Source organism: Etheostoma spectabile, chromosome 3 (genome assembly GCF_008692095.1).
Source record: "Etheostoma spectabile isolate EspeVRDwgs_2016 chromosome 3, UIUC_Espe_1.0, whole genome shotgun sequence".
In the NCBI taxonomy this organism is placed as follows: Eukaryota; Metazoa; Chordata; class Actinopteri; order Perciformes; family Percidae; genus Etheostoma; species Etheostoma spectabile.
In genome coordinates this window covers 9786609-9798723 of record NC_045735.1, presented here as the reverse complement: position 1 = coordinate 9798723, position 12115 = coordinate 9786609, and the positions used below count along the sequence as shown (strand labels likewise).

The 12115-nt window shown below is 40.5% G+C and overlaps 1 protein-coding gene across 9 annotated transcripts in view; it reads left to right on the top strand.

Annotated features, from left to right (window-relative positions):
- fli1 (Fli-1 proto-oncogene, ETS transcription factor) overlaps positions 1 to 12115 on the top strand; it is a 32545-nt gene that overhangs the window by 3920 nt on the left and 16510 nt on the right. For 2 of the 9 annotated variants that reach the window (XM_032506277.1, XM_032506292.1), the window contains exons 3-5: positions 8713 to 8924; positions 9230 to 9384; positions 10452 to 10655. In XM_032506277.1, the coding sequence (XP_032362168.1) occupies positions 8713 to 8924; positions 9230 to 9384; positions 10452 to 10655 (571 nt within the window). The other 7 variants (XM_032506286.1, XM_032506301.1, XM_032506319.1 and 4 more) reach the window with 6 other exon arrangements.

Sequence of the window (12115 nt, the reverse complement as noted above, 5' to 3'; positions counted from 1 at the left end):
CCCCCCCCCCCCCCCCGACTTATCAAATGAGGTACCCATGTGCAACCTACAATTCGTAGACTACACCATAAAAAATGTTTTTTAGGAAGCAAAAGAAAAGAAAAAAACAAGCATGTTGACTTGTTTTGAGAAAGTGTCTTGAATACAATACACTGTTAACAAAAAAGGGCCTGATTAAAGAAACCTCATGAAGTTTATGTCCCTGTTTATACAGTATTTCCCTTTTGACATATTGTTTTGACTTGTTTGGCCTTTGCAAGAAAAAAAACTCCCAATGCGCACTTTCTCTAACCACATTCTCCATACATCAAATCTTCCTATATGAGCTAAAAATCGAAGGCTGGGCCTAACAATTGAAACACGGCTCAATATAAACTCTGCATAGTGTCCGCCCACCTCTGGCTGGTTGCCCTAGCGGAGAGACAGAAGAGCTACTGGCTCATGGTGTAAGGAAGAAATGTCTGGCTGTCTAGTTTCAGCTCCAAGCCAGATGTTTTGTGGTTCACTGTATAAACCAACCTGCATCTGTTTATTGGCCTTCCAAAATGTTTGTTACCACTGTATTCATTATGGTCTTGGTAGGTCCTGGACCCCTAGTCTTCCTAATAGGTATGAGTGGGATGGCAGGTATTTTAATACAGAGAGTGAGTGATCTTGAGGCAAGCGGTTGGCAAAATGTTGTTTGATTAAAATAACAGACTTGTCAGGTAAACACAAAGGGATTTGTGTCATTTAAAAAGCACCCTGGAAAGTATTTCACGACACTGCATGGTCTCCAGTGAAAAGGAAAGCGTGTCTTTTTATTAATGGAACCTAATGACATGAATCCAAAGACCTACATCACAGAATAAAACTAAAAAACTTGGGTGTTTTAAGAGATATGGTTCTATTACTGAACATAAAGCCCAGTATGGTGACTCACCAACTATCTTAAATTTGTCAATTTATCACTAATCTTTCTAAAATAATATGCCTCTTTGAAAACCTCAGATGCTGGAATGCATAGAAAAACAGAAAAAGAAAGAAACCAAACCAGTCACTGAAGAGTTAAACAAGGTGTCTCCCTTAATTACACGAGCCTGAACTGGCCTCGGGCAGGAGAAGCCTTGACCCTTAGCCGGATCCAGATGTGGTGGTCCCAAGGGTGGGGGCCCTCGGCCCGACCAGACCCCCAAGCCGAGAGCAGACAGGCCGGCCCTGCTGTCAGTCCTTGTAGAGGCGCACTCTCCGTTTGCCCACTCTTGAGGCAGAACCCCAACTCTGCAAAAAATATTCATCGTGCTCATCATCGTCATCATGATCATGATATCAACTAAATCGTAGTGTTGTTAAGCGTTATAAAAACTGGCAGTCTGATGATATACATACACTTTGGTTCAAAGAAAACATTTTCTTATCAAATGTGATTTTATTGATAATGATGGATTGATTGCAAAATCTACTCAAAATTAATAACAAATTGTTAGAATATAATAATCTGGAACGTGGATTTCCTTTAAATCCAAGTTATCGACACTTTAGATTTATGTTTTATTTGTCTTAATTAAATATCACTAAAATGCTGTGAAAATTGACGTTTCTTGCAGTGTTATTGGTCTGGTCACGTTCTGAGCTGGCTCCATGTCTAGCATCTGCACTAAAATTATGCTTGAATTGATGAGGGCAATTTCATAGGGCAGACGAAAAAAAAAAATACCTATGTGGGGGTAGGGATTAAGGGATTTCTTGTTGGGGACTCAGGCGAGTAGATACATCACTGAATAACATTGGCAAACTCAATAACAACAAAAAAATATAAAATGATATTAACAATTTGCATTTGAGACCCCTATTTGAGATGCATTTGTTTTAATGCACGCTGCCTTCATCCATTCAGTTGTGCGCGGAACAGCAGTCGCACACGTGTATAGCAGACCCTCAGACTGTAGTGCGGTTAGAAGCTGAATGCTTGGGTTTTATTAATGGTGTCTCGGGAAAACTTCACGGAGAGTTGACACATTAAAAAAGACTTGTTTGCCGCATCGCCTGCAAAAGGTGTTCAGGTTTCTCTCCTGTCTTGAGTTAGAGCTTTATCAGCCGTAAGTCTGATAGAAACACCTGTCCATATTCAAAGATAAACTTTTTTTTGATGTATCACTTCCACTATGGAATATAGGATAGAACAGAGAATATCTTGGTTTACAGAAGGATGGAGGCATGGCGAGATGCACGTCTAAGGTGTAGGCGTGAACCAAATAAGCGCTCTAAAAAGTGAGATCACATAAGAGTGTCCTGCGACAGCAAACGTTATATGGAAAACGTCAGTTAAATGTGTGTAGAAATAATTCATAAGTTGGACTAATAGTAAACCCCTCCACACCATATGTGACACAACTGGGAAAGCAAAACACGAGCCTATTCTACAGCAGACTACACAGCAATGGCTGTGCGCAACGCAGGCAGTCATCCTGTAAATATTTCCGAGCAGAAAAACATAACAGTGGAGCGAACACTCAATTGTTTTCCCTGCTTATCTCTCTGGGACAGTATCCTGCTTTTTTGAAGGCAGGGCTTTCGGTGACACACAGCTTCCTTCTCAACCTTCTCAACAGTGGTGACTTCACTTCCCAAATTTAGAGGAAAGAAAAAACTCAATCCGGTAAAAGTGTCTCTTTCTCTCCGCCGCATACCGGGGGCTGGAATTAATTCAGGAGCGTGTCATGTTTGGGATATTGTCGGGGTCCGCTGAAAATTGCGCAAAATGGACGGAACTATTAAGGTAAGGGTGGAGAACGGGGTGTTTGAGTTTGTGGGAGACTGCTTTTTCGGAGTTGCGCCTCCTTTTTTTAAGCAATGGGTTGAAATACCCCTCTGTGTCGGTCTGTGAGCTGGGACCTCCAATCTGACGACGATGAGCGGCTTTTTTCTCTCGGTCTGAAAGCGGTAACCAGATTTCCTTCGTTTTCCTCTTACTTTGAAAGTATCCCTTCTCAATAAGATGCCTTGTTTTGAGGATACGCCACGGTGTGGATTCAAGGCAAAATCAGAATCACGCTTCGGATTTTGGGGACCAATAAGAGCACTATTACGCACCTCTGGAAAGGCAAAAAGGAGTGGCTATTTATTTCAGAACCCACGCTGAATGTACTTTCATATAGGTATATGTAATCCACGAGTTCAACGATTTGGTATAGTATGGGCAGCGGGGATTGAGCAATAGCCATGGCAGGATGTGCCGCTGGATACGATGTGTCGAGCTGCGCAACAGCGGTGTGGCACGTCGCCCGGCTCGGTCCGAAGATCCTGCCGTGGGTGAAAAAAGTGTGGTGTATTGGTATTTACACAATAAATAATCTTTCTTTCTCTTTTCTGCTGTTGAATATTGTAACGTCTCACCCTCCTTCGCGCCGAAAGTTATGTGAAAGTGTAAGGAAAGCTGTCATTTGGTAATTGCATGCGGTAACTGCTCAGTTTGCAACACTTAAACCCCACATTACAATAATACCTTGGCTTGCTCCTCCTATAGTTACACAACTGTTTTGAAACGGTATGTTGGTAGTCAAGAGCGGTCTATATTAACTTTGGCTACTGGCCCCCGACAGTCAAATTCCAGATGCATTATGGCTGCAGCCACCAGATGTTGAATGGCAAGTCCCTATTAGTTCAGTCTGTCCTCCGGTTAGCAAGTGTAAGCTCAGAAGAATGCAGCAGTCTGCATTTGCTCGTATTGTTGTTGTTTCTTTGAGAAATGTAAAGTAACGGCTGGGTGTGGTGTGAGTTTTGGAAGAGTGTAAACGTTGGTCAGACAAAAGTGCCAGGCTGCATATAGTCACTAAATCTCGTTATTCACCGCTCACAGCGCTGTGATTGTTTTGTTATGTGTCGGGGATGAAAGCCATGCTGCAGGAGGACATTAATGTCTCAGCCTGGATGTTGGTAACAAAGCAAGACGTTTGTGATAATTAATGTAATCATAATTGAATCCTTGGGTGTAAATGACTGGCTGCTAGCTGCATTCATGCTCGCTAAAAGAAAGGAAGGGCTCTCTAGCCATGAGAGTTTCCTGCTCCACACAATCTTTTCCTGACAGGTTTCCTCTTCCTCCTTAAACAAAGGACAGGAATGGCCCCCTCTGGGTGGCTCCTGCTAGATGACTGTGTGTGTGAACGCCAAACAATCACACGTGAAGTCTGGATGTGGAGCTATTGCATATATCCAGTCTGCTCCAGACGCGCCGTGACGCATTTGGAGAGATGTACTTGGTTGATGTAAACCGAACAGAGGTGGCTCCCAGCAGGTGTCACACGCACACAATGCATCTAATGGTGCTGTTTAACAGTTGAGCTATTTTTATAGTCCCCCCCACACACTGTTTGGGGCACTGCAAAACGATACAGTATATGGCAAAAATATAAATCATATTATTATTTGTTGTTACTTTCAGAATAAAGTTATATTAAGAACAAAAAACTGTTTGACTTAGGACTCAGGAGTTTTTAGTGATTATGTTCAGATATGGTCCTCGGGAGAAATTCATCTAGATTAAGAGTGGAAAATTATCTGTGGACATTGAGAGGCAGACACAAAACCGCCTGTAGCTCTTTGACAATATGTGTTCCCTGCAGATACTGGAAAGAAGGCACTGGTCTGTCATCCGTTCAGTTTTTCTTCATAAGAGTGGTGTGATCCTATTTAAAAAAAACAAAAACAAACATCTGCAATCTTAAATAGGCACACACCACTTGCCAATCATAGTTTCAATTGCACAGGCTGATATGTCACTGTAAATACAACGTGCAACAGTCATAATAGCTCAGGAAGCCCTTATCAGGCTGTAATGAGACATTCCCTCACTCTTCTACACTTTATCATCCACAGACTAGCTGGTGTGCTCTGCTCAGATAGTGAGTCCTGTAGCCGGGGTTCAGACTATGATGGATCCACTGATGAAATCACTGGAAAATCTAATTCTGGCAAGGTGGCTAAACACGCTTTTTTAACCACCCATTAACCTCAAGAGTAGTATTTCATGGACATAGTAGGATAGGGCTATACAAAACAAATTGTATTTGATATGTCTCATGGACAAAGCTGGTTCTAACTATGTGAAGTAAAAAGATTGATCTTGTGTTTAAGAAGGAGTTTGACTTAATTCACTCCTCACCACATTTTTTAAATAGAAGACAAGTTATTGTTATTCCAGGATGTCTACAAGCTGTCCCACTTTGTAAATCTTTGTATCCTTACTTTGATTCGTGCAGACACAGCCAGTAGGGGGTTTGTGGCATTACAACAGAGGGCACTACAGAGCAATTACAAATTAAAACCTTTTTCCACTGCAAAGGTCAACATAACTTAAGAAAATGAATGATAAAGAGTGAAGGCCTTACCGGTAGCATCTGCGATGGTTTCAAATATTAATTAGAAGTAGGAAAGATAAAAAAGCCCAGGGTGCTTAGGAAGTCCTGTCAGATGTTTGAAGGTGCTCTATAGGGTCGGGAATTCAATTAAATATAGAAAAAAGGGAAATCCAAGACAATCTTCTTCAAAATGAGTTAAAAAGTATTTATTTCACTGGCTATTTAATGGTAGAAAGACAGGGAAAAGCAACCCACGGTACAGCGGCATAGACAGCCTTCTGCAACGTATCACATACATTTTCTATTAGGAATAGCCAGTAAAACAAAGTCTTTTTAAATAATTTTGAAGAAGAGTGGCTTGGATTTCTCTTTTTCCTATAATTTATTAGAAGTATTTCAACTTTAGTATGCTAATTTATAAAAAAAAGCACAGATTGAGTGACTGTCAATCAGTATCAAAGTATCCATTATCCAAGTCCACAAACATTATTATAGTCACCCTCTAGTTGTACCTGTTGTAATACGTTTGCTATAAAAAGAGACATTTGTGATCCAAACAGGGATAAGTGAACTATTTCTACTTGTATGAAATGTCTTAGAATGGAATGATACTAAAGTAATGTGACATCCTGACGATTTTGCTTTCATGAAAGCAACATTTTACAGAATGCAAACGGCTATATGTTAGAAATACTGATCAATGAATATCAAGTAGCATTTTCCCCCTGAAGCAGATATGTGGCATTTTGGAATGAAAAAATTCAGTCCTCAGGAATTAGACACGTCTCGTTCTAAGCTGTGCCATCAAATCCTATCAGATCCAGATGTGCATCAGAGCCTTGTCCCCAGCAGAAGCATATGACTGCAATGATTTCGTTTGATTTTCTGACTTATTGTTATTTTTGTGTTTGTTTGTTTTTAACAATGATGGATGGACCAATTATAAGGAAGGCTGACTCTTTAAGTTATTGATAAGCAGGATCCCCATTCTGTGCCAGCTAAAAGTTGCCTGGCATCGGTCTGACATGGTGACATTGCTCAACTGTTCATTGTCAAACACTTAGTGGTGACAACTGTATGTTAACCTCAAAGTACACAATCCATGCTTTACATCCAAGACGTTACACAAGGAGCATGTTGGAAACCACGTAATAGCTTGGCCAGCCGCAAGTTTCTGCGTTTGTTTTCTTTAATAAACTTACATTGCTCCAGCTGAGCTGCAGCAGAGGGGTCAGTGTAGCAGTGACCCCCCCTGCTTCTGTTGAGTCTTCAGCTGTGGACGGAAGCCCAACGCTTAGACAAGACAGACACATCAGGGCATGACAGGGAAGTTTTGGGTCCAAGTTCAGAACTGATGATGAGCAAGAGATAACAACTACACAACCAGCAATCTGGAAAGACTTGGTTTAGAATAATTTTAATTGTCAGCCCATACATTCAACATGAGAGTTTGAGAACCATTGTTTTTTTTTTTTTCTGTGAAGCAATGTCCAACCTTTTTTGGTAGAACAGCTGTTTGTATGGAATGATAATGTCAGTAAACCAGTACGTGGGTAAAGCCGAGCCTTAAAACTCTGTCGTACTCCAGTGTGGGCATGATTGAAGTCATCCAAACATCAACAGGAAGCTACAGTTGCTCTGTGGGCTGTGTACACAAACTACTTAGGATGCCAGACTATGATATGACCCATAACTACACATAATTGCTGTAAACAAAATAATACACAAGAGAAAATTTGACATCACAGGTTTCCGGGTAGTGTAAAATGAAAGACTGGAGTTGTATCTTTGCATGTTTGTGAGTTTATTGTTATCATTCTTATTACACAACTATGTCTTACTAGTGAAAACAATTTAATATTTTGAGAAAAATGTCTCTTTGCTTTCTTTGCAGAGAATTAGAAAAAAAGAACTGTTAATAAGGAAACTGCATCCAGGAGAAGGTTAGCTTAACATTAAAAAGCAGGGGGAAACAGCTAGCCTGGCCATGTCTAAAAAATAAAACGCTTGTGAACCTCTAAAACTCCTCAATTAACACTTAAAGGACAATTCCGGTCACTTTCAACACAGAGCTCTGTTGTTTGTAAATTTAGAGTGCTGTCGGTAGAGAGAAAAATAACAACAATCGATGTTGCCTACACCGTGTTATCTTCCTGCTAGAGTTAGCACCCAACCGGCTTGAACAGGGCAAGTTTTAAATGTGCTTTTAGCCTCTAAACATGTTCAAAATGTCTTTAAAACTGCCTACCCATGTACAGTGATTCCTTCCGAGTGAACCGAAAAGCTATACAAACACATTTTCAAAAATAAGCACGTGGTTATTTTTCAAAGTAAGTGCTCTAGTACAACTAGCTGGAGACAAGTTTGGAGACACTACCTTATTTAATCATTAACATTGATAGCCTACACATTTTAGTTTAATCTCTTTTCTGTGTTGTAGTTTGTAGACGGTCCCTAAGCTCTCTAACTGCCTCTTTACACAGGAACTAAACACAGCTAAACTAGCGGAACTGTCATGCCTTTCTGTCACATTTACTGAAGTCAAATTTGCTTTGTTCACTCGGAAGGAATCACTGCACATGGGTAGGCACATTTAATGATATTTTGAACATGTTTAGAGGATAAAATCATGTTTAAACCTTGCCCTGTTTAAGCTTGTTGGGTGCTTAGACTTAGACTTCTCTTTATTAATCCTTTTGGGATGACTCCCGCAAGGAAATTGAAATGCCTGCATCCGTTTATGCAAGAAATACAGTAAAAGACAGTATAGGGAAAACAAAACTAACAGTAATAATAATGATATTAACTAATGATCTTAGTAATAACAACAATAATAAGAAACTTGTCTTTCTGCTAACATGGTGTACATTTTTCTCTCCACCAACAGCACTCCAAATCTACAAACAACAGAGCTATGTTTAAAAATTGACTGGAATTCTCCTTTAATATCTTATTTCTTTTATATGTACAAAAAAGTGTAAAGTTGTGTGCCAATTAACCAGCAGACTCCAAGAAGTCACTGTGCCCAAAAAATAGCACATGAGCTAATGTAAAACCATTTGCACACGGTAGAGGTGTTGGTAGGTGTATTTTGTTACATTTGGACGGTGCAAGGCTAGCTGTGTCGTCCAGCGTCTAGGCTTTGTGCTAAGCTAAGCCAACCAGCTGGTGGTGGTAGCGTTAAGTGAAACGGACAGATTAATTCCCTACAAGAAAGCAAACAAGCCCATCTCCCTAAATATCGAAGGAGGTTTTTTGTTTAAATGTATATTGGTTAGGATGGCTGTAAACGGCGTATTCGGAAGCTCACAAACTGGCACCTTTAAAATGAGTTGAGAAAGACATACCAAGTATGTGTTCCTTCCACCTACAGGAGGCGCTATCAGTGGTGAGTGAAGACCAGTCCCTATTTGAGCCTCCGTACGCTGCTGCTGCCCCTCTCCCGAAGACAGACATGACTGCATCTGGCACACAGGACTACGGCCAGACCCACAAAATCAACCCCTTACCCCCACAGCAGGAGTGGATCAACCAGCCTGTGCGGGTCAACGTCAAGAGAGAATATGAGCACATGAATGGATCCAGGTATGGCAAGACAAGTACTTCCTTAAATGCTTTAGTGTTTGATGAGATATGAGTTGTATCTATTTTTATTAGACATGTTAGACATTTGATGTTCATTACTGCAGCTGCTACTATACATATGATCATTTGTCATTAAACAGACCATTTCTATACTTTCACTTGTTGCCTCTAATCTTCAGTAATCTTTTCCCTGGCTAGTGTAGGGATTATCAGTTTCATTCCAAAGTCAATGACTGAAAAAAACAACACCCTATTTCTTTTGCTAAATATTATTTTTTAACTTCCTCCTATGTGTGTTTGTGTAGCAGGGAGTCTCCAGTGGACTGCAGTGTGGGTAAATGCAATAAGCTTGTGGGGGGTAATGATGCATCTCAGATGAATTATGGAAGTTACATGGATGAGAAGAATGCCCCTCCCCCCAACATGACAACCAATGAGCGGAGAGTCATTGTACCTGCAGGTATGTAATGATAAAAAGTATTTGTACATTTAAGAAAATCATATCTTACGGGATTTGGATACTGTTAGATGTGTGTCTGCATTTGTCTGTTTATCTACTGCAAAGCTACACAGCCGCTAAATGTTTGAGGCACTGTGCTGCTGCTTTGGTTACAGACAGAATCAGTCTCTGTTTTGGTATAATTTTGCCAATGCTGTAAATATAAAATATTTATTATAAATTTTTATATTTAAATATATTCCCAGTTAGATTTAGCTGGTTTACAGGGTAAAGCATTGCTCCAAAGTTTTATGTCACTCATGGGAGCACGGCTGAATGCATGCAGGTAGAGATTTTGGTTTGTCTGCTTGGCCTATATATTTCTTTACTGGTTTCAAAAATTTGAACTTTCTGTATGTGAAATGGCACAGTTCAGAGAGTAACAAGTGCAGCTTCAGGGTTATAGCCTTTAGAAAGTAATTTTAACTTGTAAGTTAATTACAATGCTACACGTAAGCATGACTGTGCTTTCCCAAATTGTATGGAGCTGTGGTCAATTTTCCATTGTAAAGGCTATTGTATTCAAATGTTACTGCTAAACTGATGCAAACGTCCACTCATCAACTGAATAGGAACACCACATGGAGGCTCCTCCTTAACCACAACTGGTAAGTTTGGGGTTTGGTTTCTAGATTGGCTATGCAGTATATCAGACTTGGGTCAGGTATTAATTGGAATTGCAATGCAAAACACACTAAAAGTTTGAACAATCACAGGAAGGGATCTCAGAGCAAATATCCTACTCTGTGAAAGATTATTTACCAGAAACCTAAAATGAGTCATCTGGCAAATCCTATTCAGTTGGTTAAAATAAGGCAAATAATATTTTTATTGAACAAGGTCTGCTACTGATACATAACTCTGTTTATAATTTAGATATGATACGATGGTCCCAGTTATGTCTTCCCTGGTGTCTGTCCAGTAAAAAATTGTATGGAATCAATATAAAAAATAATCCTTTTGTTTTTCTTCTTCTTCTTCTTCTTCTTCTTCTTCTTCTTCTTCTTCCTCTTCTATGTTGCTTGCAGACCCCTCGTTGTGGTCTCAGGACCATGTGCGCCAGTGGCTGGAGTGGGCCATCAAGGAGTACGGTCTTTTAGAGATCGACACAGTCATGTTTCAGAACACTGACGGCAAAGACCTCTGTAAGATGGGCAAGGATGACTTTCTCCGGCTCACCACCATGTACAATGCCGAAGTGCTTCTCTCTCATCTCAATTACCTCAGGGAAAGTAAGTACACTTTGTGCCTCTCAAGTGCTACTAAACAAAAACGTGAATCGAGAGGAACAATGGATGGAATGAAGTAATGGGTTTTTGGAAAAAATGTTGGAGTCCAGTAAAAGTTATTTGACAATTGATAAAAAACAGAACAGAAAATTGAAAAAAGGTTCATAATACTGAAGATGTTCAGACTTCTTGACTGCATAAGGACAGTAAAAGGACAGCACTTTAAGTTGTACATCCTGCTGTTTGTGTTAAAGTTCATGTCTGCACTGGCTTCCATCTCATGCCAAAGACTGGAATTGAAAATCAACTTTCAGTAAATACACAAGTCTTTTTTCATATACTCTTCCCTACTTTTGGATGAGACGGGAGAGTGAAAAAATATTAACCCCCAGCAAACAACATGACACTTTGTTAGTTTTGTCACAGCAAAATACTCATATTACCTTCAATAAACAATGGAATTGCTTTTACTGGAAACTCATTTCTTTATAATGGCTACCCAGTATTAAGCAGTGCTGTGGAAACGAAAGGGGTTTCTCTCCCTTCTCGAGATAACCATCGACTACACCCCCCCATTTGACTTTGCTCCGCCTTATTCCACATGGTCCAGAAAGATGAAGCCCAGGTGCATTGCCTCAGGAATCACGCAAGGCCTGCGTGTTCAGCACAGCAAAGAAAGTTGATCTGCAATTTGCAATGGAGGCAACTAAATTTGAGCCTGTTGCCTTTGAAGAGTTCCTCGGTGCAATCCTGCTTCATAAGTTTCGGCGGGGAAACAAAGCCAATTTTCTGAGGCAGTATGCAAATTACATTTTGAAATAAGATGTAACATCTGGCATGCCTGTTGCTTTGAATACAGATTGATGTCTGGTTCAGACAATAGATATGTCTAACATTTACTATACAAATAAGCTGATCGGGAGTAATGTGATTGTTGTACATACAGAGAACAGTTTTTCCCATCTTTGAATTCTTTGCATTATGTGCTGCGAGAGCTGTTTCTACTGTGGCTGTAGAATATCATGACACCACGCTGGGTGGAGTGACTGATGGCTCAACTAAATTTAACATTACTCCCAAAAAAATGTCGATGGGCCTCAGCGTGATGTAATGGGAACTGTATTTTGTGGGTGTCAACAGTTTTCTCTGTGCACGGCATCTGGGCAGAGAGAGTTGCTTGTCATGAGTATAACAGCCTCATTGTGCAGCACTGCAGCGGGTGGATCTGTCTGACTTGCACTGGGCACACTCCGCAGAGCAGTTTTCATTATGGCCACTGGCTGTGTGACTTAGCCACGGCTTAGGCGTGCTGCACCGCGACTCTGCCCATGGCTGCCTTTTTTTGGTTTAAACCCTGTGTGTTTTGGAGACAGAGGCGATGTCTCGGGAATCCTCTCCACTTGCCAGTTGAAATTGCTTTGGATCCGTTCCCGACAATCAAAAAGATGAATGCTCCCGTCCCG